The sequence below is a fragment of the Trichomonas vaginalis genome, chromosome VI, assembly GCF_026262505.1.
Source record: "Trichomonas vaginalis G3 chromosome VI, whole genome shotgun sequence".
Lineage (NCBI taxonomy): Eukaryota > Parabasalia > Trichomonadida > Trichomonadidae > Trichomonas > Trichomonas vaginalis.
The window spans coordinates 218,536-245,826 of NC_067208.1; the positions used below are offsets into that span (position 1 = coordinate 218,536).

Genomic DNA, 27,291 nt, shown 5'->3' on the forward strand with positions numbered 1-27,291 from the left:
TACAAAGAGATGATAAGATAGGAAGAACATATAATAATAGACTCAAAGATATGCACAGTACACGTCAATAGAGTTAAGGCTTGTGTTCGTTAACCGATATGAGAGCGCCAGGAAACAGAATCTAACTTGAAGACAGTTTGAGAAAATGTATGGTGCTCCCATAAAGGTAAAGAAACGTTTTGAAGTAAGAATTGAGATAGGTTAGAAAGCTATTAAAATGTATTTGACTGAAGTCTGATTGCTGAAAATACATGTATAAGCGTTATTTTTACGCTTGGAACTTCAAAAAAAGTAAAAAATAAAAAAATTTATTGGGGGCTGCAGGGAGCTCTAATAAGGTAACATTGTTCCTGTCAACAATCTCTGGTGAATTGCACGAGTCCTTTCCATCCGACATTCCAAGTCCCTTCCCTTCAACAAGAAAAAAAATTTCCGCGACAACTGGGAAAAAAATTTCCTGACAATGGAAAAAATTTCCCGACAGACTGGAAAAAAAATTTCCTGTTTGTTCGTCCGTAAACCATCTCAAATAGTTTCGAACTGAAGACTTTTTAGGTCGAATTAGAAAAGTTTTCCTTCCGACAGAATAAGTTTTCCTTCGCGACATTCCGATTTTTTTCCTTGCGCGTTACATTGTTTCTCGTGAGTCGCTTCCTGTCTCGACATTATTTTCCGAGTTCCCTTTCCTGTGCGCAACAGGAAATAGTCCTGTCTTCCGAGGCAGGATAAGTAGGAGTGGGCTGACGTTTTCCTCGTTCTGATATTATGTCTGGGTGCGGGCGAGGAGCCGAGAATTGAACCGACAGCCCAGCACCGGAGAATTATTGACTAAGACTAAACACTTTACTATTTTGTTGCAATGAGCTTTTTAATTTGTTATGTTTGTGCTGTGAATTTCAGTTAATAAATGATTATAGTTGGTTGTGTGAGGATTAGTTGAGTTATCTATATTCTTCGTCTTTTCTAAACTCTGCTTTTCTACCGGGGGGTTGATTCTCGCTTTGTAATTTGTTTCAGTGATATTTCTCTTAAGGATATTGTAAGATATAGATAAATTAGTTATTTTTATTTTTTTTTTATTTTTTGTAATTTGTGTGTGATGTAAGTGACAGATATGTTCTAATTTGGCATCAGTAGAGAAGATAGAGCATTTATAGTTTGGTTGCCATGAAGAGCTATATGAGTGAATGAATACTTGAGTGGGTTCAGTTAAATCAAACAACTTCGTCTTTATATGTCGTTGCAGTGAAAGAGGAGTATGTATCCAAATGCAAAGTATTTTTGAACTAGCATTGTGTGGGTGTTTGCTCTCAATATGCCGGTAAACAGGTTGGGATCAGGGATCGGGATTGTTTTATGATAAACAACGCAACTACAAGGGAACTTTTGAGCGAAGCACAGCGAGACATACTTTTTTCTGAAAACAGTGAAGATAAAAGCGAGCCCCGACTTCCCATCGGGTCCCAAACACTGTATGAAACTCGTAAAAAATTTGCCAAAGCATGGGTTTTTAGAGGTTGGTATGTACAATAGACTTCTTGTAAATGCAGTTGCAAATGTGGCTTCACCTTTCGCTATAGCTTGTTATTTTCATGATGCTTAGATGAAACTTTATATATTTTTCTTTAAGGGCATGGTGTAAACCGTTGAGTTTTTCACGAAAATTTAAAAATAACGTTTACCCATGTGAAAGTTTAATATAAAAATAAACTTGGGGTGCCAAAAGAGGGTAGAAAGGAGGTAGATTCTACTCATTCTACTCAAATATATATTTTTATTGAATTAGCACAAAATTTCATTGAGTTTCCTAAGACAGAAAATAAAGTTAGTTTTATTTTTATTTATTTTTTTTATTTGTAATGTAAAGGACAGATATGTCAACAACAGAGAACAACAAACTAGTTATCGTCATGAAGCCTATAAATGAAGAATATGAGTACATACAGTATAACAAACATGTACGTCTCATTCGTTCGGTCAAAGACGATATGTACCAATGCAAAGTATATTTGAATGCTCTTCGTCTAGCAAAGCAAGCACGTAATTCTGGTTTGAAAACCAACAGACAAAAGAACTTTTAGAAGAATTTCCTCAAATATGTTTCGACCGTAGAAAAGGCCGGCGAGATTCCGTACGAAAATCGTGAAAAATTGCCAAGGTTTGAGAGGATATTATGTTATAGACTTCTGTAAATGCTGTTGCAATGTGGGCTTCACCTCGCTATGCTTGTTATATTTTCATGATGTTAGATGAAATTCATAGACAAAGAACGTGAAGAGCTAGAGAACAAGCTTGAATCAAAAAGACAAAAAATACAGAAAGAATACCACGTTCGGTAAAAAAGGAAAGGAAAAGATATAAGTTAGATGATTTATACTGAAGAGAATGGAGAAATGAAGAAGTACGAGATTGGTTATGTTTGCATTTAGTCAGAAGAAACAACAAAAGCTTTTACGACCTTGCTAAGATTAACAAATGTACAGAAATTGGTTCTATCGTAAAAACTTACCGATTTCAATGACACCGAATGAAGATGTGAAACAAATAGTTCAAGATACTGTTACTTCAAACACACTATGATATTAAAGGTTGTACAATACTTACCTTCAAGAGAAGACTTACACTTGCTATGAAAGAAAAAATAACAAGAGTATTTGAAACTTCAAAAAGCAGAGTAAATGAACTCTTTATTTTTTAACGCTGACTTTTTTACAATTTGAAGCTTTGTTTGCGTAGATATGAATTCTGTAAAGAAGTATGAGGGTCTTGTATGTACTTTGTACTTCTCCCATAGTTCATAGTCTGTCAAACTTACTGCCATGGACTCTTTCATAAGTTCCATGAAATCGTCTTCGGACAATCCGGGGAAAAGGTATATATCGATGTAAGAGTATTCTTTTAACATCTCTTATTAGATAAACTCTTTGCTGTCTGTACACAAGATGACAACTGAGAATGTTAAAGTCGAGCTTCTTAAAGAATTCGACACATATCTTGTTTTCTATTCTTTAACAAAGGATGAGATGCAAAGTCATCTAAGATAAGAAACATCTATGAGGGTAAGTTTCCAATCGTAAGATTGCAATTTCTTCGAAATGTATTCTATCTCTTTCTGTTTTGTTTCTGAAGTGTATTCTTCTCTATATTCTCTGCATTTTTCCTCAGTTTGGGTCTTTAAGACTTAGAATTGTATTATATCTCATCTTATAGCATTATACTTCAAACTCTTCTTTGGTACTTCTTTATCAATCTAACAAACTCAGAGTCTTTTTATACATACTAACTTAGACTTCTTATATAATATCTTTGAACGAATTTTACGGTTGGTCAAATTGCACAGAGTACTACAAATAGAAACTAACTCATAAGAATGGGTTCTTCTCATCTAGTTCTTGTTGTTGTGCAGCATTTTAAGATAGAGTGAAAGTCTTACCCGACCAGGGGTGCAATTAGACCTGTTATAACCATTCTGAGCAAATAAGAACTTGTCATGTATGGGTTTTATCTGAGCATTTTCTAACTTCCTCTTGTTCTGTTTAAAACATTCTCAAATTTCTTTGTCATGTCAGCAAACTTTTTTTCTAACGATATTTTTAGAAAAATTAAAAATTTTATCTTTTAGAAAATGTCTAGCGATTTCGCTATCTATATTCGAGACAAGCTTTTCGACAGCAAAACATCTTGTCGACCTAAAATCTTACATAGTGTAAACAAGAAGGTGAATTTGTTTCTAAAGATTCTGTTTCTGGAATATGTAAAGAACGATAAAACATTAGGCAGAGCAGTCTTTAAGTTTGTCAATGACAGACTTGTTGACAGAGATGAACGCCTGCTTGGAGAGATGAAGTCCAACAAAATTCTTAGAATGCAAAGAAGACACATGCGCTGTTTTGAAGATGAAATAGAAAAGAATAGAAGAGCTTATTAAAGGACAAAGAACTTTTTAACAAGAATATGGTTCTGAGAAATTTGACATAACTCCACCAAAAGAAAGAAGAAAGAAAGAAAGTGAAGTAGAAGAAGGAAGAAGGAGAACGTGAACCAGTTATCGAGAAGGGGAGATATTGACATGTAAAAATAAAAATTTTATTTTTAGAGACATTTCTGGGTCAATGTCAATGTTCTGCTTCCTCTTTAGGAGCAAAACTGGCTTAGACTCTAAATCTTTTATACCCAATTTACCTTGAACTTCACTATCTTAGAGACTCATAATATTCATAGTCGTTGCTGTTTTTTGGTTCATAAGGTATAACAAGTTTGTAGGTCTTTACATTCTTCGAGTTTTGAGAACCTTCTGTAAAACTTTCTTTGACTGCTAACAAACCTTCTTGTCTAATCGTTTCAATTTCGCACATTTTTAGTCACAATAGCAAACTTAACTTGGTTCGATGTTCCATAACTTTGTCAAATGAAGACTTTTTCAAAATGGTAGAGGTAAACATTCAAAATATGCGAATGGAGCTAACTTATCTTTGACTCATGTCATGTTGACTTATTTACTGAGAGATGAATTTTGCCATCTTTTCTATCGGATAAAAAAATATTTTTTTTTAAAAACGTTTTAAAATGGTATGCCATAATAGCTTCTTGGAATTTGTTAAGAAGTATTTGAACGCATTTTCCATCTGTATCCTCTAGTGTTTACATAAGCATAGCCTTCCTTAGTAAAATATACTTGTAATTTCCTATATGTTTAAGCCGGTATAAAAGAGAAAGAGTCTTGTTCTTCGCCTATAGTAGTAAACTCAACGTTATGCTTGCCATATGTCTGTAATTTCAATTGTTTCATCTTCTAGTTCGTCGAGCAAATGTAGAATACAATATCTCTAAATTTGCTTTGTTTTATGGTGGTTTTCAGAAGCGAGTAACCCAACGTAAATTTTCAAGGTCTATTGTGCGTTTCTATATGATGTTTTTATGGTCTACAAAAGGTAGATTTTAGGGGTTCGGTATAAAATGAGTTGCAATGACAAACATGTTTAAAATAGTGTTTTCCACCAATCCTCATCTCTAGCATATCCGTTATTTCCCTCCCATGCCGCTTAAAACTCTTTTTGTCTTTTTGTTCTGACTTCAAATGGACTCACAACAGTGAATTTCATATTCTCATCTAACAAACAAGTTTTCCCAACGGTCTTTTCACAAACTCATGCTGTACATTTCAAACTAAAATAAAAAAAATATTTTTTTTAAATTTACTCAGAAAAAATTTTCTTTGTATATACACCATTCTGTATCGTCTAAAAGACTTTTGACATTTGCCAAGAATGTACGTTAGAGCGCTGCATAATAACCATATTTCTTTGACAATATTGTTGATACGAAATCGTACAATGAACTTTCATGCTAATGACACAAGTCAGTTTCATCTATGAACCGGTTCATATACATCTTTGTTTGCTTCTAACAATGTTTTGTCTCTCTCGTTATGTGGAATTTGTCTTGGATTGAACTTAGAATATTCTATATGTCTAGAAAATATGAGAACAAGTGGTGTGAAAGTCAGATGTCAAAGTTTCTGCATAAGTCGTCAAAATATTCTGTATCTTGCATATGAGAAAATTGACGTTTCTGACGAATACTACATATCTTCTGTCAGAACTTTCTAACTTCATCGGAACAGCATTGTTTGAAACCATAATGAAATTACAACATTTTCACAAACTCTTGGTCTTTATATTTTCTTTCAACAACTCCAACTTTGTCTGTTATAAGACTCTTCAAAGCATCTGAGTTTAAAACTTTTGTTGTATCTATTACTTTGAGTTCGTTACATACTATAGAGTTCATATTCTCTATTGAAGAGTTAAACTTGCCACAGATTATTTTCTAAGTTTGTCATTATTCGGGTTCGAACTGCCTCTAACAGTTTTGCATAAGATATCTTGTAAAGAATGTGTTTTACCTGTTCCTTGTTTTCCAATTATATATGAGAGCAGTTTCATTTTAGCACTTGGATGTTGTAAGATGTTTGCAAACAACATAAGATATACTCATAGACTCTTTCGTTTCCATTGCATATAATTTCTTTAACCAGAACCTACCTCAAATAAATCGTAAAACTCCTGCGTTTCCTTACTGAAAAAATAACGTTATTTTTATTTAATATTAAAATTTTTATTTGATTGAAATGACGACTAAAGTCACTGAAGCAATGAAACAAAAGTTTTTGGTAGAATACATTAAATCAGGAATTATTCCAGAAGGTTTTTACGTTCATACTATGAAGGATGGTAGAGTTCAGTTTAGAAAGATAAAGCAACCATTAGATAGAGAAGGAATTTTGAGAAAGATTAAACTTCATGAGGACAACATTGCTGAACTTAAGAAGAAGTTAGAAGAGTTGGAGAAAGGAAGAGAGTTATAAAGCAATGAATTCAACAGGTTAGAAAGAGGTTAGAAAACGTGTTAGATCTAACATTCTAACATAAACATTTTCTATTATTTTTGTGCTATGTTTTCATACGTGTGAGGGTGGTGATATCATTAATTTTTAAGTTTATTTTTTATTTTATTTTTATTTTATTTGGATGTAATGACAGAACAAAAGCAACTCATACAAATCAAAACATATAACAAACATACATTTAAACATTTATTCTTCCTTCCTGAGCATAACATGTTCTTTCAAATACATCCGAGACCAGTTGACTTTTCATTGACTGTTTATAAAGATAGAAATAGTTATATCATTAAACCATACGATGACGAAGGTAAGTTATGTAAATTGTACGTTAAGAAGTTAGAGAAAGTTTATGGCTTCAAGTATGACTACAATAGGGTTAACACTGATGATGAAGATATTGAGGAAAATTTATGAGAACATTAGTGAAGTTGTTAGTGAGAACGATAGTGAGAACGTTTATTTTTACATTAGTGAGTTCGTTAGTGAAGTGAAGTGGTTGGCGGCTTTGTAAATATTTAAGGTTAAGTTAGTGTTGTCGTTTGTGTTGTAAAATACACGTTAACGGTTTTGTAAAGTGTCAAATTCACAAGTATTGGGTAAAGTGGAACGCAGTGCCGCCGTACCCAACTTAACCATACTAACTTTTTTTTTGAACTGAATTAAGGTTGTGCGGAACCCAACGTGTATACGCTAGTTTGTAGTTCAAATAATTGTGCAGATAATAACTGACTGTTGTACGTGGTATCTTTGTCATCTCCTCTATCCTTCTGAGTGATGCTCTTGGGTCTTCATCTAGCGCTTGAAGAATTGCTTTGATTTTTCTTTGATCCGGCGATTTTTTGTCAATTTTTATGATGGGCGCCTTTTTGTTCATGAAGTGATACATCCTAACATGATACGTTACAGTGGAATAGCTAGGAGCATCCATACCGAAGCATTTTACCAATGTCTCGTAGATTTTTTTACAGTCTTTGCATTTTTTTGCAAGAGCGAGGATGTTTTCTTTATGATTCATTAAAAAAATGAAAAAAATCCCGCCAAAATTTCCCGCGAAACCGCCTCTTGTCTCAAAATTCATTTTATATCCCTGCATGGCGCCAAAATACAACATACTCATCATATACATATATTCATATTTTTTATTATATATTTATAATCAGCATATATCTCCTTTAATAGTCTCATATAGAGCGCTGTGCTAAACGCACCTTTGGACACCCTATAGAATTAAAATAGAATTCTAAATTTTGAAATATTATTTTTGGAGAAAACAGTGGTTTGTCAAAATTCACATATATTTATTTCCAGAACCTAAATTGTTACTATTTATGTTTACAAATATGTGCCATATTTACTGTTTGAGTTTTTATCTGAATATGGCAGAACGAAAGATAATGATATATATACTACAATTTTGCATGCTGAGAACTATTATCATTGATATGAAGTCCCATTAAGGGCCTGTTCAATTCGCACTTTTCGGTATGATTTCGGACTTCGAATTGATTTTGTTATTGTTCTGTATGATAGTAAAAGTTTATTTTATTAAGAACAGGGTTGGATTATGGCTATGCATCGGAAGTGAGGTAAGAAATTTTGGATAGTTGTAAACTAAGCTCGTGACTCCTTAAGAAAGCAAGAAAATTCTTAGGAAATTACTGACTTTCTATTATTTGTGATATTAGAATATTCAAGTCCTTGAGTCCTGTTGTATCCTTCCTATAATATTCATGGAAATCCAGCTTTGAAAACAAGATTTTATATAAAACTGGATGAAACTTTTCTTTGGGAAAATATGAGTCTCTAAATGTGTTTATCAAAGCACTGCGATTGATGTTAATTTCAGAAAATTGAGACATCCATTCCTTTTATAAAATAGTCTAAATTCTCATTTATGTGTTACATTATGAATAAAATTTCGTCTTGAGAATCCGGAATCATTATTTAAGCGGGTCTTGAATGAATTCAAATTCTTCCTTGATTACTTCCAATAGACGTTTTTTTTTCTAAACTTAAAATGATAAAGTAGAATTTATTTTTTTCTATTTTTTATATTTAACGTTTTAATGTCAAAACAACTAAAAACATACGAGTAATATGATTTCTACAGAAGTATCCTTTGTTTGAACACTTGCAATAGTTGATTATATTCATATTATTAAATAACAAAGGATAAAAATCGCACAGATATGCATAATAATTAACAATAAAGTTATATTTAGATGCTTCTATATTACCTTCAGTAGTAGTTAATGCGGTAATATAGGGTGTCCAAAGGTGTGTTTAGCACAAACCTGAATACTGCGAATAGAAATAAACAAGTTACATATATATAAAGTTTATTTAAATATAGTTAGTATACCTAAGTCGTGTACGACGGCACTGCGTTCCACCGTACCCCTGTTATGTGAATTTGACACTTTACGAAACCGTTAACGTATATTTTACAACACAAACGACAACACTAACTTAACCTTAAACATTTACAAAGCCGCCAACCACTTCACCTCACTAACGTTTTCACAAACGACTTCACTAACGTTTTCACAAACGACTTCACTAATGTAAAAATAAACGTTCTCACTTACAAAAGTATTGCAACTCCTCCCATTGCTGTGCTTCACACAATAGTTCATATTCTTCAGTATCGCTGCTGTCGCTCCAATCGTCAGAGTCAAAATCACTGTCAAAATAAATGTTAGTAAGTTTTGACAAAGCTAATGAAACACGCTTACCGTTTGTATCGTATGCTTGTATAAACTTTCCATTCCTCATTCCTTCATAAACACTCAAACTAACTTTACCCTTTCTCCCTCGTATCTGATAGAATGTATTTTCACGAGGAACGAAGAACAAATTCTTGAACTCATGACCGTTGTAGTTTGTTATCTCAATAGTTTTCGTCATTTATATAAAAATAAAATAAAAAATAAACTTAAAAATTAATGATATCACCACCCTCACACGTATGAAAACATAGCACAAAAATAATGTTTATGTTAGAATGTTAGATCTAACACGTTTTCTAACCTCATTTCTAACCCTGTTGAATTCATTGCTTTATAACTCTCTTCCTTGGTTTCTTTTTAGTTGCTTTCTTCACGTCTGTCTCCAACTTGACTGTCTTTCTTCTTCGGCCGTAATGATACCAGTTACTTCCACCAGTCAATGGGTCAAATGGTCTTTCGTAAGGGTTTCCATACATTCCATAAGGTCCGTATGGATAAACCGCTGGTGGAGAAGAAACATTTTCTTTAGTTCCATCGAATCTATTTAAATGCATTGTTTCACCTTTCATCTGGTCATTAAAGTCTTTTGCATGTTTTGCAAACTCATCATCCTTTCCTAAAGCATTTTCTGACTCAGTCGCAACCAAATTGGATGCTTTATTTATGAGCCCTATTTTATTTAATCTTAACTTCTTTGCAACCCAACCTCCAATCTTTCCTTTATTTGCATCTAATGTCTTCGAAACTCTTCCTCCACTCATTTTATTTACTGCGTCATAAGCTCCAAGTGCTTTTGCTCCAAATGCTAATGCTTTTGTTCCCATTGCGCCTAAAGCTGCCCAAGCTACCATTTACCCCATATTAAAATCATCTCTCTTCAATATTATCTCATAAAAGTTCTCGTTACTGGAGAAAGTCAATGAAACATAAGCGTTCTCACGGGCTTCGCCCTCACCGCTTTGCGGTCTATCTAACTTATTTCTTATATCATCTATACGCTTCAAAATGTCTGAACAATTGCTAACATCTTCTACAACAGTTATTTCATCATGAATGACCTTCAAGAACAAGCTCATTTAATATGCTATTAAAATCATCTCAATAATGAGTCCATCCTTTCCATCTTTAGGTAGCACAACATCTTTCATTGAAGAAGGTTCGACAAGTCTTATGTTAAACTTACTGACAAAGTTTGTTATACTATAATGCTTTGGCGGCGAATACATATAGTTTGAAAGACATAATATAGATTCTTCAGCAAATTCACTTATACTGGATTTTATAACAATGTTCTCACGAGACCAAATGCCACCAATTGACAATCTTGTAAGCAATCCTGCTGAACCTTCTACTGTAAACGTCGATGGTAACATTCCACGAAGGTCATCTATTGACATCGTTGAGTCACTGAATTTAAAGATTTTCTTAAAGCAATCGTCATTATCTAACCATGCAATAGCTTTGAAGTTTTCATTCGAATATACATCTGCTTCATTAAATGTAAATCCTGACTTCTTTGCAGAGACGACTTTAAAATCTATTGAGTTTGTTTCAAAATTATATGCTATGGTAACTTCTGAAGGTAATGGATGTCCTTCTGCTATAAGTTGTTCTTTCAATACCGTTTGAAGCTTTGTGTTAAAAACTTTCATGTCATCTCCTGTATCTAAGTTCACATACACAGCAACAGGGAAACTATCTTGCTTCTTTGTTTCATCATTATATCTCAAAACATTAAAGTTCTTCAATAATATTGTCCTTCCTGCTGGAATACTTCGAACCTGTCTGATTTCAATAGCTTTCTCACCTCCTACATACTCTACCCAGTGTCTTGGATATTCATAAGTATACTGACTTTCTTGAATTTTGGTAGGTTTCATCATAACGTGTTCATAGTATATCTTTATACTCTTGTCAGTTAGACTCGGTGCTATGTTCTGAATATTTCTGACTTGCATTTTTAATGGAGATAAAATGAAGCATTTAATACATGACGTAGATGAAGACATGAATGAAACTACAGACAAACTTAACTCTTCTCTCATTCTTCCTTTCAGTAAGGACTATGAGTTCTGTTCAAATGGTGTTTATTTCTATTGTGGAAAGATGGGTTCAGGTAAGACATTTAACCTCATTCGTCATATACTCATAACAGAGCGTTTAGGAAACGACTCTTACTATGACCAAATCATTATATCAGCAACTTCAGACTCTATGGACTCAACAGCGAAAACATTTATGTCAAAAGTTCAAGCCTCTGTCGTTAAAGTTCCAGACAGTGAACTCATTGAATTTCTTCAACGTTACATTCGACGTAAGAGGAAATATTATGTCATCGTAGAGTTCATACAGTCAGGAATGCAAAAGACTTCAGAAGAGATGGAAAGAATTATTGACAAACACCACTTACGTCAGTACTCAGGAGTTTACGATATGAAACGACTGACAAACTACATTCTATCAAAACTTTCAAAATACCCCTTCAAAAAGTATCCTTCAAACACTCTGCTCGTTTGTGACGACTTCGCCGGAAAAGGTTTAGTGTCAAAACCAGACTCACCATTAGCTAACATCATAACTAAAGTCAGACATTACCATTTAACTGTAGCAATACTTATGCAAACATGGCGTTTTCTTGCTTTAAACATAAAACGTCTCATAACTGACTTCGTTATCTTTCAAGGTTTCTCACGTTATGATATTGAACTCATTTGGAAACAGTCAGGTATAACATTACCTTTTGAAGAAATTTGGGAAGCATATAAGTCTCTCATCTCTCCTCGTTCATACCTTGAGATTCATATCATGACTAATACCATTAAAGTCAAAAATATTCCATGGGAACGACCAACATTGTTTTAAAGTTTAACCTTCAATTGACTGATGGTAAACAAATTCCATGCATCTCTGTCGCCATTTCTGTTAATATTTTTGCTGTCATTCATATCATCCACTTCCCCATCCGTTAGCTTTTGAGGATATGCGTTAGAATAGCTGTTCTTAAATGAAGGCTTTTCACCTTTGAGAGCATAAACTCTATAACTTTCTGCATACTTTATGTTTGAACCTCCTGAGCCATCATTGACATAAATTTTTATAGGCTTCCACCCTTTGTTCATGTTCCTGCTTCTTCCCTTTGCTCTTTTGTTCAGTAGTTCTACATCTTTATACACAGCTCCTGTCTCAGTGAATTCAACAATATTTTCATTCGTTAGCTTTACATTCAAACCCTTGTCGAGTATATTGTTCATTTCATACATATAAAAGGTTTTTATTCTATATGAAATGAGAAGCAAATCCATCTTAGCTGGTGCCGTTAATGTTCCAATTGAACCAACATCAAATGTTGACTCACGAACGACAAACAATATTGTCATAAAGAACTATAGTTCGGAGTGTTTGAAAGAAAAAGAACCAGAGCTGAAATCCGTGAATTTAAACTCAGCTTCAAACGCTAACGCTACATCAGATATTAAGTTAGAGTATCCACCACTGGACCAAATTCTTTCAAGAGAAGCCAACGACAACCCTTACACAAATGTTCAAACAAATCCTTCAGATAACGTAGACCATTACCTTCTTCAGTTATACCAAACAATTTTACTCAAAGACGATAAGAAGCTTTTGATAAATCTTATAAGTAAGAACCAAATAATTCTAACAAAGGAGGACCTTGAAATGTTATATCACGAATAACAGGGAAACAATGTGTCATTGACTATCTCGACCCTGAAATTGAATGCTGTGGTCAAACTCCACTATTCATGAAAATAGGTAACATCCGCATCATTGAAACACCAGGAACTACAGGAGTTGAGTTTAAGTATAAATATTCGAATGAATATACAAAACTTTCAACAGAATATAAACTTTGTTTGAAATATGTTTTAGTAAATTAAAGCAACTTATAGTATCTATCCAAAACTTCTTCAACAGTATCGAATTCATCTTCATAATGCAAACCTAATCTTATTGACTTGGTGCAGTTTTCACTAACACAATATTTTTCTGTTCTCTTGACTGACATAACTAACTCATTTGTTTCATCAAACAGCAACAACCAAAGTTCATGACCTAATACATAACATTCATACTTTATATTTTTAGCTCTGAGTTCTCTTGTAAGCTGTTGCATTTAATATTTTCTAAAAAGTCAACTTCAACAGTCATTCGCACTGGTGCCTTCAGTTCTACAGGCTCTCCTTGAAAGTCAACAAGTCTGAATTGCATGTCTTTCAAATTATGAGGACTAATGCGAACCCATTTACCTAAATGAGTTGCTATGACAGGAACGTTTGGAATGAACATTGAATTGACTGCATAACAGAAGGATTTATATTCTACTGAACCTTTACTATTAACTCCTGAAATACCTGTGACATTAGCTATTTTTGACTCAATGTACAAACAATTGCCATAACATACGTATGGAACAGATTTCATCTCAATCGTTTTGTCAACACTTTTCAAAGGAAATGTCATATGGTATGCTCCCAAAAGAAGTTGTACTCTATGACTCATTCTTGGTATCTTAAACTCCTTCGCATAACTGAACTTCAAAACTCCTGCAATAAGTTTAACATTCATTAAGTTTTCTTCGTTATCCTTGTTTATTGTAGTATTTATGAGAGCATTTAACACTCCAGCTAATGTTTCCATCTTATATTCTACATTATTGTGAAATCTTATTTCGTGCTTCTTTCCATCTATTTCAATCACCATGAAATCTGTTTCATCTGTTATAACGAATGAAGCGATAGTATTGAAGTCAACCATTCTGAATGCAAGCGCCTCATTCTGTAGACCTAAGTTTGTTTGTAGCTTTACTGTCCCGTATTCGTTTGGGTCTGTACTTTGCAAATAGAACAACATTTTATTCTCATTAAAATATGAGTATAGCTGCATATGCGTATGAAGCTGACAGAGCTAAACGTTTATATTTTGGTCAATACTCTCTCACACTTACTGACAAATATATTGTTATCAGTGATGGAAATACCGAGAAATACATAACATGGAAGGACTATGAAAAGTTTGACCCTATTTTAACTCCATGTACTATGCCGTTTATAAAGGACGGTGAAATTATTGAAAAAGATAATACAACCGTATATAGGTCTGTTCATGAAGCGTTAGAATATATGTTGAATTATAATCCCGAAAGATTTGACCCAAGCACTACACCATGTGCAATGCCTTTTATTAAGGACGGTGAAATCGTAAGAGTTCCGAATTCAACGGTTTACACAGCTGTTCAAAACAGTTTACAAAACATTTTAGCGAATATCTTTAATTCAGAAACTACAGAAATAAAATTACCATATATAACAGATGCTAAAGAAATTAAATCAAAAACGACAACATTATTTACGTCACTTAATGATTTAATGACTTATATCATTAATATTCCTGCACCAACTACAGCATTTGATCCAAACTCGACGGTTTGCAGTGTACCTTTCATAAATGACAGTTCATTAATTACTTTAAGGGATTCGACAGTAAATGAATCATTAAAGACGTCATTAATGAAAATCATTGATTTTAATTCATTCACGAATACATATAATTCATTCATTAATGTTTCATATGCTTCTAAAGAAGGTGAGCCAAAAACTATCAATAAAGCGGTGTATGAAATAAAAGCATCAACGACGAAATTGAATTCGTTAACTTTTGACGGTGATAGTTTCGTTAATGACATAACATCGGGGAAAACAATTTTAACGAAAGAATACTTAAAATCTCATGTTAGTGAGTTCGTTGAAATTGAAAAAGAAGGTGGAATTAAGTTCGATCCACTGAATTTCATTTTCAGCTTAGCGAATGCGGGTGTTAGTTTCGCTGAATGGACAACTATACAGAGTGAAATAAATGCAATATGGACGTTTTTGGGGTCAAAAGCGGGAATGGGTGAGCTTGTAAATGCTGCAAGAACATTAGGTGAAACAGGAAATTTTGTAGATGGTTTTAAAAGACTTGTTTCAAATGTTTTAACAAACACAAAGAAATTATTTAGATATACCATACATAACGGTCAGATTTTCGAACAGGTAGCAACAAACCCTCCGGTTATGGCTGCGTTGATGATGGTTAGAGATATAAAACCACGTAACGACGGGAACGAAGAACATGAACAACAGGATACTGGTCGGGTTATTCGAGACATTAAAAACGTGTATCCTGAAGTTATTGATTTATTTAGAGGAGTTAATGATTCAATTTCAAAACATTCTATAACCCTCGATGAAGAGAATAAATTAACAGATTATATATTCGTCATTATTGCAGAATTAATGAAGAGAATAAATGAAAAAGGAATTGGTGATATCATTAATGTCAGCGATGTAATGATGAAAAGAAATTTTGACTCATTATTTACAAAACCGAAAACAGAATATAGTCTTTATGACGTAATTACCGAATTAATGAAAAAGATTAATGATAATAAGAGTTCTGGCGGAAGAGTTGAATTAGAAGTGAATGATGTTAATGAGAAATTAGCCGAAAAAGCAGACAAAAATGAGCTTTTAGCTCTGAGTGATAAAGTCAAGAACCACGTTCATTATATAACTTCAGACGAACAGATTATAACGGACTACCATGGATATTTAACACGAAGTGATGAAGTGAAGACGGAAGACCCAATGAAAGAAGATATAAATACATTCGTGCTAAAGGTTATGACATAAGCTGTACTGTACAGTATGACACGGGTAAAGCACCAGAAGCATTTAGTTATAACGATGAAATTTATGCCTCTACTTTCTCTGTTAAAGGTGTATTAGTTGAACCAAGATTTACTTTGAGAGTTAAGTCAAAAATAACGTTTGAAGATGCTATTAAAAGTAAAGCTGACAAAGTTGAACTCGAAGCAATGAACAAAGTTTTGAAATCTCATAAACACAACATCTCCGATATAAATGAACTTCAAGCTACATTAGACAGTAAAGCCGACAAGAACCATACACATAAATCCTTCACTACTGTTAGAGCAGACGACATAATATTGAACTATACCCTTGGTTCAAGTGCACCTTTAGAGAATCCAAGTACAAGCGTAAAAGATACACTAAACTCCTTAAATAGTAAATGTATGAACATTGAAGGTCATGTCAGAAACTTTGAAACACATGAACTACCAGCAATGTTAGATAAAAAAGCAGATAAAGAACATACACATAACTCCTTCTCAACTGTTGCTATAGAAAGTATTGAAGGAACGGTTGGCGGAACTGGTGGGGATGCATTATATTATAAACCTCCTAACTTTCCACAAGGTTTAACATCGAATGAAAACATAACAACGAAGAAAGAAATTAGCTGTAAAAATGTTTATGTCATGGACGATGAAAATAATGTTAAATTCACTGCTCAAGATTTATATGATAATAAAGCTGACAAGAATCATACACATAAATCCTTCACTACTGTTAGAGCAGACGACATAATATTGAACTATACCCTTGGTTCAAGTGCACCATTAGAAAATCCAAGTACAAGCGTAAAAGATACTCTTAACAATTTAGATAACAGTTGCAGGAATATCGAAGGTCATGTCAGAAACTTTGAAACACATGAACTACCAGCAATGTTAGATAAAAAAGCAGACAAAACAGAGCTTCAAACATTAAAGACAGAAATACTTCAAACATTATATCCTATAGGCTCTATTTATACGTCAATGAACTCAACAAATCCAGAAACAGTTCTGGGTTTTGGTACGTGGAAGCAGATTGTAGATAAATTCTTATACTGTGCTAGATATTCAAAGCAAACAGGAGGTTCGAAGAAAATTAAAGAAGCAAACCTTCCACCGCACACTCATACAGGAACTACAAACACAACAGGAAACCATTCACATTCAATAACAAAAAGAGGTTATACAAATCTTGCAGCAGGTTCGGATAGACAGGGAATGAATAGATATGATATTTCAAGTGACCCAGTAGATTCAAGCACAGGTATTTTCTGTGGAACCACAGGTAATCATTCACACACTTTCACAACAAATCCAACAGGCTCGGGTGCAGATTATATGCCACCATTTGTGACTGTATTCGCATGGTACCGCGTTCAATGAACGCGCTTGAGCCTAGAATAAAATCTTTAACTTTACATAAATGAGCTTGAAAGAAGTATTCGAACAACATCCATGGAGGTCATTTAAGAAGTTCAATGAAGCAGCAAAAAGTTGGGGATTTACTAACAGAGCTGAAGTTAAAAAGTTCTTTGACAAAAATGTTGTACATCAAACAAAAATAAACCCTTACGACTACTTTTTACCAATTTACTCCAACACTCCTGACGCATACCAATTTGACACTCTCATTCAAAGCAGAAAAGGAGGACATAAACCATTCCTCATCTTCATTAATGTTAACACTCGCAAAGCTTTTGCGTATATAATGATGAATAAAGGAACTCGTGAAGTGTTAAGAGTTTTACAAAAGTTTGTAGCAGAACATAGCCCAAGTACTTTAACATCAGACCAAGACAGTGCATACCTCAGCAATGAAATCACAGATTTTCTCATTAAGCATAACATAACTCACTACACTACTGAAGACCATAACCATAACATACTCGGCATCATAAACCGCTTCATAAGGACTCTCAGAGATTTAAATCAAGAGCGAGACTTTACCGAAGAAACAATGAAACACTTTCTCGAAGTATATAATTCCTCAACACATTCTACAACAGGACATACACCAAATTCAATGACACAACAACAAGAAGAAAAGTATATACAAAAGAAACGAAGCCAAACACAAAATATCAGAAATTCAACACAATTTACCCTCATTCCTGGTACAAAAGTTCGTGTAGTTCTTGACGACAAACCGTTGACAAAGAAACGTTTAAGGTTAAGTAGAAACTATTATATCGTAGACTCTACGCAAGGTAATGGATATCTTATAAAAGCTGCCGACGACTCTATTGCGTTTTATCCTCGTCATAAATTAGTCGAAAGTAGTAATGGCAAACTTGCTGAAACCATTGACGAAGCAAAGCGAGGAGTTGTTATTGAAATACTTGGCTATAACACAAACGATGACACTTATAAAGTAAGATATGAAGGAGGCGTTGAAGATGTTATACCATCTAAGAACTTGAGAGAGTCGAAGCCAACACATCTGGGACCATTAGAGCGGGAGTACTGGAAAGACAAAAATATGCCAGAAAGAATAAGAAAATTCTTCTAAACTTTTTCATTAGATGTAAATCAGACATGAACGAGAACAGTCATGATATCATTAATGGTACCATTTATTTACACCAAAAATAATGTTTATGTTAGCATGTTAGATCTAACACGTTTTCTAACCACTTTTCTAACATGGTCTAAAACTCTCGAAAATCATGAATTTTTGACATTTCCTTTTGAAAGAAAAATAACGCTAATTTTTTTCTAAGAAAAATTTTTATCTTGTATGTAAAGATATGATTTCAACAATAGGTTCTACAACACTTCAAACAACAACTTCACCAAACTCTTTAGTTATGAATCCAACATCTATGTTAGTAGAGATGAAAAGCTTCATTCCTTCTTCATATACTTTTGAGACAGAAATACAAAGAATTAAGCAAGAACTTTTAACAAGTAATTTAGACTGTAGTGCGAAAGATGAAACAAATGAACAGTATCTTTATGACATGCAGGATATTATTGACCATTTACCCAAATTGCCTGAAATCCAACAACAAAAGCTCACTATTCATGAATTCGATGAAATAGAAGTGAAACCAACTGACTCAGTAGAAATAAAGAAGTTCATACGTAAAGTAAACTATGAGTTTCTAGGATATCATTGCAACCATAAAGTTATGGACAAAGATTGCGACATGGTATATAAGAACATCTCTGACATATATAAATCTGGGGAGTTTAAGACATACGACAACTTTGTTTCATTAGTTGCTGAATGCGTATGGCAGATAAGAGATAAAGATAAAAGATGTAAAATATGGAACGAACAAATCAGACCTACATATTCTGAGTTAAAGAAAACCATTGACGCCTTAGTTGTTCTAGCTGGTTTTATTTCAATGTATAACGCAAAAATGAACCCACAATGTTCAAAATGTAAAGCAGCAATAAGGAAATATAACTATTCTGTCAAAGAGATAGAACGTATGAGAAACGACTATGCTGACTTAAAGAAAGAAGTAGAGAAACCAGCAGAAGATAAAATGGACATGTTAGCATTTCTGAACAAAAACTATCCAACTGCTGACGATTTCCTATTATCTGATGTCAAGAAGAAGTATAAAGAAACCTTCGGCATAGTTAAAATTTTTGATATTCTTCGTGAAGAAATAGAAGCTACAAAACTGTTTAAAGTCATGAACCATCGCAACATATACCATGTAAAACGCTTGTAAATAGTTATGTTAGAAAAGTGGTTAGAAAACGTGTTAGATCTAACATGCTAACATAAACATTATTTTTTCTAACTTTTTATCTTGTATGTAAGAACAGTAATGTTAAAGGTTGAGTTTGAAACAGTTAGAAAGATAGACAATGACACCAAAGTGGTTAGAATAGGTAATTTAAACGTAAGATACTCAAAGAAATACAACAAATATTCTTTGTCAGACATTATATCTCCATCTGGAAAGAAAACAAACGACTGGGTTAGAAATGCTTCTACTCAGAAAATTTTGACAAGAAATCCTGAGCTTATGATATCAGTAAGATTCTATGGAACAAGAGCATATCTTATAGACAAAAGTCTTATACCAATAATTCTTCTATGGATTGACCCAGTTGTTGGATATAACTTCATAACTTATGGTTCATTCGACTCAGAACGTTGCAGTGAAGGCTTACTTTACATCGTTCAGAAACCGAAGGACTTCAATACAAAGAGATATAAGATAGGAAGAACATATAATATAACTCAAAGATATGACAGTACAGTCAATAGAGTCAAGGTTGTGTTCGTTAATGATATGAGAGCTGCAGAAACAGAACTACTTGAAAAGTTTGCGAAAAGGTATGGTGCTCCCATGAAAGGTAAAGAAACGTTTGAAGTAGATGAGATAGATAAAGCTATAAAATTATTTGACGAAGTTGCTGAAAAATACATGTAAAGCGTTTATTTTTGGTCTTTTGTGAAAGTCAGAAAATAAAGTTAGTTTTTTATAAAATATTTTTTTATCCGGAATATAAAGACAGATATGTCAACAACAGAGAACACAACAACTGCTATCGTTCATGAAGCCATTAATGAAGAATATGAATACATACAGTATAACAAACAATTGAGACTCATTCGTTCGGTCAAAGACGATATGTACCAAATGCAAAGTATAATGAACGCTCTTCGTTCTACAAAGCAAGCATATCATTGGTTTGAAAACCAACAGACAAAAGAACTTTAGAAGAATTTCCTCATATGATTGCTTCCCTCGGAAAACCGAGAGAAGAGATTCCGTACGAAAATCGCAAGAATTTGGCTCCTGGTTTGAAAGGTTATTATGTTCATAGACTTTTAGTAAATGCTGTAGCAATGTGGGCTTCACCTCGTTATGCTTGTTATATTTTCATGATGTTAGATGAACTATATAAAGCAGAACGTGAAGATATGGAAATGAAACTTCAAGCAAAAGATGAAGTCATTGAATCCAAAGACAAAAGCATACAGAAAAGAATACCACGTTCAGTACCAAAAGGAAAGGAAAAGAGTTATAAGTATATGATATATACTGAAGAGTTGGAGAAAGAAGAAGACAGTGACATGGTTATGTTGCATTTAGTCAGAAGAAACAACAAAAGCTTTTACGACCTTGCTAAGATTTACAAATCTGACAGAAATTGGTTCTATTGCGAAAACTTACCGATTTCAATGACACCGAATGAAGATGTTAAACAGATAGTTCAAGATACGTTACCTCAAACACACTATGACATCAAAGGTTGCACAATACTTACATTCAAAGAAGACTTAACATTACTGAAGGAAAAAATAACAGAATATTTCGATAACTTCAAAGAGGAAGAATGAAAAAAAATCTCGTCGGGTGCCACGTTAGAACACTCGGAAATAAAACAACTTCTTACAGAAGCTAACATAGATGTTGCAAAACATTACGCGACAAACAAAAAAGCACTCGCTGACATCCTCAATGACTACAATGGTGAAATAACTTATGATAGAATTCATGAGTTCATAAATGCAAGAGCATTTCCTTTAAATGACGTTGCTATTGACTTATATCATAGACGTTCAGTACCTCATGAAGTAAGAAGAGAAATGTTTGACATAACAAATGCGAACGTTGGTCATACTCGTAAAGCTCTTTCGCATGATGTTCGTCAAGAGATGTTTGACATAACAAATGCAAACGTTGGTGAAACACGAAAGAGAGACGACACACTGAAACAACAGAGAAGAGAGATGTTTAAAAGTGCTATAGAACAAGTTCGCAAAGCTAACGATGTCATTCATTCCATTGACGACAAACCAAAAGAAGGTGAGAGATGGTTAAAGAAAGATGAAGAGAATAGGAAGAGGAATGTTAAGACAGGCAATAGACTCATTGACTTTAACATCGAAGCTTTAGATGAACCAAACAGAGACTACTTACACAAACATTTCGGTAAGGTTTTCATGAGACTCTTAGAGAAGATTAAAATAAACTCCCAACAAGATGGATGGTATGTTATAAACTTGGTGGAAAGTATGAATGTTCTATGTTAAACCTCAATAATATTGGAACATTACTACATCAGCTCTTGAAGGAGAACTTTATATCAGAGATAGAAGCAAATGCTGCAGGTATTGTTGAAATGCACTATGACTTCTTCTTGACAAACATAAAGAATCTTACTGAAATAAAGATGTATGATTTAACAGAATATGAAGGCTTAACGATGTCAGATGTAAAGAAAGGAAACCAAAAGCGACCATATAGAGATGAAAGCACACTGACAGAAAGACAGAAAAGATTATTGAAAGACTTAAGCAAACAGGAGATAAACAGATATAGATGACTTCTGGAATAATCCTTGGTGAAAAGAAGTTTTATAAGAAGAGAAGCGGTCAGTTCTGGAAGTATCTTTGCACATTACCTATAAATCTTGAACGCTACCAAATCTTCAATGAACTGAACAAAAGAACTGCAACACTTATGACAGAAGACAATTGTTTCGTTTATGCTTGCATTCAGGCTGGAGTAAATGAAGAAACTATTGACCACATGAGAGAAGTCATTCGTGTTAGAGACTTTCCTCAAAGTAAAGTACAAGAAATTTCCGATTCAACAGGTATAGCATTCAATGTTACCATTGGTTATTTCAATGACTCAAGACATAATGAAATAAAGAGATACATACCAAAAGAATGTAAAACTGTTCGAACTATTGACTTACTTCTTGTTGAAGACCACTACATGCTAAATGAAAGATTACCAATGACAACATATTTCATTCGCAACTATATAGAAATCTTGAAAGAGTGTGGTGGAATGAACATTGAGAAACAGATGAAGATTTATACAAAGAGAGAGAACAAATATGTAGTTCGTTATGATAGAACAACACCGTTATGGGATGTTATGAAAACATTGTGGGAGTGCAAATATTTCGAACCTATTTCTTATGGAGAACTTTTCACATATACGACTGATTTATATAAACAGAACCTTGCACCATTTAAAGATTTGACATATGCTCCAAAGTATTGTGTACAACTGAAGAAGAAAGCAGAGTCAAAAGAAGTAAATAAAATAAGTGCAAGTTCATTCCTGAGCACGTTTTCTTTGCTGACTTTGAGTGTAGTACGGATGGCTTTCATAAAGCTTTTAACATCTGTTATGACAGTGAAGATGGTTCAGTGAGTGAAAGCATTTGGGGTCAAACTGTGCAACAGAATTTTTGGAGCGACTTCCTGACAAGAGTTTAATATATTTCCATAACCTCAGTTATGATATAAACTTCATCTTAAGACACATGACAGAAGTGAAAGGAACTCCCATCATTAAAGGTTCACGAACAATGCAAATAACTGGCTTATATAAAGGACGGGCAATTATTATAAAAGACTCTTACAGTGTTATAAATAAGAAGCTTAAACTATTTCCTGCTATGTTTAACTTACAAACAGGACCGAAAGAAGTATTTCCATATAACTACTACAGCAGTGTTTTGTTAGCAAATGACAACAGAACTGGTGTCATTTCTGAAGCATGTAAGTTTATCCATGATGGATACATTTATGAAAACATAGATTCCATCAAAGGTTGCAGAATAGATGAAAACCACTTCGACTTAGAAAATATAGCACGTTTTACTGCAAACAAGATGTAAGAATTTTAAGAGAAGGTTTTGTAAAGTTCGCAATGACTTATTGAAAGAGTTTTTTAAACGTTTATGACTACGTTAGTATTTGTTCTATTGCTAACAAATATTTGAGAACAGAGTGTACTTCCCGAATGGAAATTTATATGACCTCTCAAATAAACCAAGAGAATTTATTTCGCTGTATTCAAGGTGGAAGATGTATGTTGTCAGATAACATGAAACAAAAGAGCAAAAAGAAACTCATTGCTGACTTCGACGCTGTTTCATTATATCCTTCAGCTATAGCAAGATTATACTTTAGAAGGAATTCCAAAAGTATTGAAGGATGAATGTTAAGCACAGAGTATCTCATGAGACATTTATTCGATGACGACCAAAAGGAACCCATTGGTGAAAAGTTTATGTCTGGCTTCTTTGTTCTCATTAAGATAACAGAGATTGGAATACATAGACACTTTCTTTAATAGTTTGCGACCCTGAACTAAATCCAGAACTTAACGTTCCAGAAGTTCAAACACTTGCTGTTTCATGTATGTTGACCATATAACATTACAAGACCTCATAAAATATCAAGGTGTCAAATGTGAAGTGTTGCAAGGATACTATTACGATGGAAACAGAGATATTGAGAATAAGAGATGAAGTAAAGAAGTTGTTTGAGTTAAGGTTAAAGTATAAGAAAGAAGAAATCCTTTACAAGAAATATAAAAGCTCATTCTGAACAGTATTTATGGCAAAACTATTCTATCTCCTATTGAGTCAAAAATAACCATAGTAAATGACAAAGATGCTATAAGATATGCATAAGAAACTACAACCATATAGTGAAGTTCGAAGGTTTGGATGGTTCAGATAAAACTATTTTCAAGCTAACGAAAAGCATTTGCAGACACTTTAACTTTGTCCACTTGGTGTTAATATTCTGTCTATGTCGAAAAATAATGTGTGAAGTATTCTGTACTGCAGAGGACATGGACATCTTTTATAGCGATACCGACAGTATGCATCTTACAATGAAGACATCCCGTTTAGCTGAAGAGTTTAAGAAGAGATACGGTAGAGAACTTATAGGAAAAACTTGGTCATTTCATTCTGACTTTGCAGAAATAACACCTGGAAAACAAAGTTTAGCATACAAAATATTTTGTGGAAAGAAGACTACATAGACTTACTCACGAATGATTTAAATGAAGTTGCATTTCACTGCAGAATGAAAGGCGTGAAGCAAGATGTTATTGCTTTAACCGCTAATGAAATGTTTCCTGAGCTTCAATGCTATTCATGATGAAGATAAAGGTTTAATGGTTCCGCAAGGAACATATGACAAAGACTCTGAGTTCAGTTTAATGAAACTTTACAAAGCACTTCATGATGGTCAAGAGATTGCATTCGACTTATGTAAGTCTTCTAGTCCTTGCTTTGCTGAAAAGTTCAACTTTCTCAATAACGACTAAAACAAGCTTTATTCGTAAGTTGAAGTTCTGAGGTCATTTATTTTTGTCAGCAGTGAGTCATTCGTGATAAAAATAAGCTAGGCAGCGAAGATGTGGTCATTTTACAATACAGCGATTGTAGAGTTTAAAGTTGTGCTTCAATGTAGAGACAGTCCTTATGGTCTGGAGGTAAGAGCACTGGCAGTTATGGTCATGAGTGGAGAACATGTCTATCCAAAACTCACGATTGAAGCCAGTAATTTAATACTTAGGATTTGGAGTGGTGAAGTTCTTGTATGACCAATGAACTCATTTTCAACTCCCTTACTTAAGTTTGAATATAATATAGCTTGCTTTCTATCCCAAATGCCAGGTGTTACAATCTTTGAAAATTCATTTTTCCTCGGAAGCATTGCATCATAATTGAAAACATTCTTAAAATCATCATTGGTTCAGAGATTTGAAATCTTATACGTAATGGATTTTCTTTCTCTTTAGCTACTTCATTAAATGGTGAATATATAACAACTGACAGTCATGAGTTCCATCTTCATTTTCATTAAATTCATAATGAAAGTCTATAAGTTGTGGCTGACTACCTTCTTCTTTCAGTTGTGCAAGAAACTCACGTAAAGGCTGTAAAGTTTGTACTTCAATGTTGAACTTTTTCTCGAACATCTCATTAAATGAAATCATACATTGCAACAATGTTGTATCGTCTTTAAAGTATTTGTATATGTGAATGTTTTGGGCGCTTAAAGACTGTTCGTCATTTTCTATCTCGACTTGAAGTATAAAGTCAACCTTTCTGAAAGCACGTGTTATATACATAGATGTTATGCCAATGTACTTCTCTTCATTTATGTTCACAATCCAGTCTGTTGGAAACTTAAACGTTACTCTGTTCCCCTTTATTTTGACGTCAGGGTTTTCACTACTGAACGCAACAGTTAAAGGTATTTGTCTATACATTTAATTCGGATAAAAATAAACCATTTACTCTTTCTTTGCTTCAGCTTCTTTAGCTTTTGTTCTTCCTTTGCTTTTGCTTCTTCTCTAGCTTTCTTCGCCAGCAAACGTGGGTTCTTTTGTCTTCCAGCAGCTAATGCAGCAAGTTGTTTTTCACTAAGTTTTCTCTTTGGTCTCTCTGGCTTTTGTTCTTGTTTTTGTTCCTTCAGTTCGGATAAAATTTGCTCACGAATTTCTTTCTTCAATGCTTCAACATCTATGACCCCTTGGGTCTTGTCCGTAGGGCTTGTCTGAGTCATTTGACTGCAGATAAAAATCAACTTAAAACTTTAACCGATGTAAAATGAGCTTGTCAAAATCAGAGCGAGAGTCTATTATATTAAATGACGCAAGAGGAATACAACATCCTTTCTATTACGTAAGTCAGAGTAAAGATGGTAAAATATACGTAAGAAAAAGAAAGGTTCCATTAGCGAATGCAGAAAGCGACAACATTAAGGTGCATGGCACCGAGGGCGAAGCCCATATAAAACCTTCTGTTCAAACTGAGCCACCAAAGAACCAGAAGAAAAGAAGCCAGATGTACTTTCAATAACGAACCAAGAGCTTATTGCAAAGTTCGTGAATTTCATTGAAAAACAAACCGAGTCAAAGAACCCTGACCCACCAGTGAAAGAAGTTGAGACAAAAGAGAATGTACAGTTCATTGAAAATGTCAAGAAACAACTTCCACCACGAATGCCAAGAAGAAGAGTGAGAATAATGAAGTAAATAGATATTTTTATCTGAAGTAAATACATGCAGAACGAACAGCTAAACGAATTTACTCCAGCAGAGCATATTCATCAGATTCGCTCATATTTCGATATCATAGACAATGCAGTTCAAATTGGTGACACTAATAGAAAATATTCTGACGCAAAGATTCCATCACAACCTGGAACTGCTAAAGATAACACATGGGTAACATTCAATCTCTCACCTCCTGGTGAAAATATGTTGGACCTTTACAATACATTCATTACGTATAAAATGGAAGGTCAATTTATTGCAGATAAAGAAATTGGTTCAGGTTCCAATAAAACAAACCCACCAGGATTTTGGATTGGTTTCGATGACGCTTTCTATGCAGTTGCTGGATATCAAATCCTTGCAAATGGTCGTATCGTATATTCTCAAGACAACGCAAGAGAAGAAGCATATATAACTTCAAACTCAAAACTACCGAACAAATAAAGAAAGTAGATGTTTTCTCAAAGACTCGACATGAAGATGTATGGAGTCATTCGGGAACATGCAGAACAGGACAAATTGTTAGTGGTCCAATTACAGCAGGAAAATCATTTGATTTTAAGCTTCGTTTAAGAATTCCTGTTAGAAAGATTCCTTCCATTAGAAGCTATTCGATTTATTCCTGCATTTGCTGGTAACATTCAGCTTAAA

General features: G+C 33.8%; 11 protein-coding genes and 5 pseudogenes across 16 annotated transcripts, besides 4 other annotated features; 10 read left to right on the top strand and 6 right to left on the bottom strand.

Moving 5' to 3' along the window:
• Positions 1-27,291: part of a mobile genetic element that runs on past both edges of the window.
• TVAGG3_0777110 (uncharacterized protein) lies at positions 6,131-6,367 on the top strand (the record flags this gene model as incomplete). Its single annotated transcript, XM_001299503.1, has 1 exon — positions 6,131-6,367. The coding sequence occupies one exon, from the start codon at positions 6,131-6,133 to the stop codon at positions 6,365-6,367; it is 237 nt and encodes a 78-aa protein (XP_001299504.1).
• TVAGG3_0777130 lies at positions 7,050-7,532 on the bottom strand (annotated as a pseudogene). The gene has a single exon. A coding segment is annotated over exon 1 (483 nt).
• Positions 7,050-7,628: a mobile genetic element.
• Positions 7,601-7,628: a terminal%2Cinverted (terminal inverted repeat of Mariner transposon ID:TVAGG3_0777120).
• Positions 8,757-27,291: part of a mobile genetic element that runs on past the window's edge.
• TVAGG3_0777150 (uncharacterized protein) lies at positions 8,987-9,313 on the bottom strand (the record flags this gene model as incomplete). Its single annotated transcript, XM_001299502.1, has 1 exon — positions 8,987-9,313. One exon carries the CDS (start codon positions 9,311-9,313, stop codon positions 8,987-8,989), a length of 327 nt encoding a protein of 108 aa, XP_001299503.1.
• On the bottom strand, positions 9,459-9,986 carry TVAGG3_0777160 (protein of unknown function, DUF4107 family; the record flags this gene model as incomplete). The annotated part of the gene is made up of 1 exon (XM_001299501.1): positions 9,459-9,986. The coding sequence occupies one exon, from the start codon at positions 9,984-9,986 to the stop codon at positions 9,459-9,461; it is 528 nt and encodes a 175-aa protein (XP_001299502.1).
• TVAGG3_0777170 (uncharacterized protein) lies at positions 10,212-10,532 on the bottom strand (the record flags this gene model as incomplete). Its single annotated transcript, XM_001299500.2, has 1 exon — positions 10,212-10,532. The coding sequence occupies one exon, from the start codon at positions 10,530-10,532 to the stop codon at positions 10,212-10,214; it is 321 nt and encodes a 106-aa protein (XP_001299501.2).
• Positions 12,421-12,831, top strand: TVAGG3_0777180 (uncharacterized protein; the record flags this gene model as incomplete). Its single annotated transcript, XM_051246178.1, has 1 exon — positions 12,421-12,831. The coding sequence occupies one exon, from the start codon at positions 12,421-12,423 to the stop codon at positions 12,829-12,831; it is 411 nt and encodes a 136-aa protein (XP_051081653.1).
• Positions 13,231-14,007, bottom strand: TVAGG3_0777190 (uncharacterized protein; the record flags this gene model as incomplete). Its single annotated transcript, XM_051246179.1, has 1 exon — positions 13,231-14,007. One exon carries the CDS (start codon positions 14,005-14,007, stop codon positions 13,231-13,233), a length of 777 nt encoding a protein of 258 aa, XP_051081654.1.
• On the top strand, positions 14,025-14,897 carry TVAGG3_0777200 (organellar and viral DNA polymerase type B; the record flags this gene model as incomplete). Its single annotated transcript, XM_051246180.1, has 1 exon — positions 14,025-14,897. A coding segment is annotated over one exon (873 nt), but the record flags the coding sequence as incomplete, so codon positions are not given.
• Positions 15,045-17,218, top strand: TVAGG3_0777210 (annotated as a pseudogene). The gene has a single exon. A coding segment is annotated over exon 1 (2,174 nt).
• On the top strand, positions 17,259-17,810 carry TVAGG3_0777220 (integrase core domain containing protein family; the record flags this gene model as incomplete). Its single annotated transcript, XM_051246181.1, has 1 exon — positions 17,259-17,810. A coding segment is annotated over one exon (552 nt), but the record flags the coding sequence as incomplete, so codon positions are not given.
• On the top strand, positions 17,859-18,344 carry TVAGG3_0777230 (integrase core domain containing protein family; the record flags this gene model as incomplete). The annotated part of the gene is made up of 1 exon (XM_051246182.1): positions 17,859-18,344. One exon carries the CDS (start codon positions 17,859-17,861, stop codon positions 18,342-18,344), a length of 486 nt encoding a protein of 161 aa, XP_051081657.1.
• On the top strand, positions 18,796-19,524 carry TVAGG3_0777240 (organellar and viral DNA polymerase type B; the record flags this gene model as incomplete). Its single annotated transcript, XM_051246183.1, has 1 exon — positions 18,796-19,524. One exon carries the CDS (start codon positions 18,796-18,798, stop codon positions 19,522-19,524), a length of 729 nt encoding a protein of 242 aa, XP_051081658.1.
• Positions 20,458-21,149, top strand: TVAGG3_0777250 (annotated as a pseudogene). The gene has a single exon. A coding segment is annotated over exon 1 (692 nt).
• On the top strand, positions 21,399-22,156 carry TVAGG3_0777260 (annotated as a pseudogene). The gene has a single exon. A coding segment is annotated over exon 1 (758 nt).
• TVAGG3_0777270 (uncharacterized protein) lies at positions 25,879-26,147 on the bottom strand (the record flags this gene model as incomplete). The annotated part of the gene is made up of 1 exon (XM_051246184.1): positions 25,879-26,147. A coding segment is annotated over one exon (269 nt), but the record flags the coding sequence as incomplete, so codon positions are not given.
• Positions 26,192-26,619, top strand: TVAGG3_0777280 (annotated as a pseudogene). The gene has a single exon. A coding segment is annotated over exon 1 (428 nt).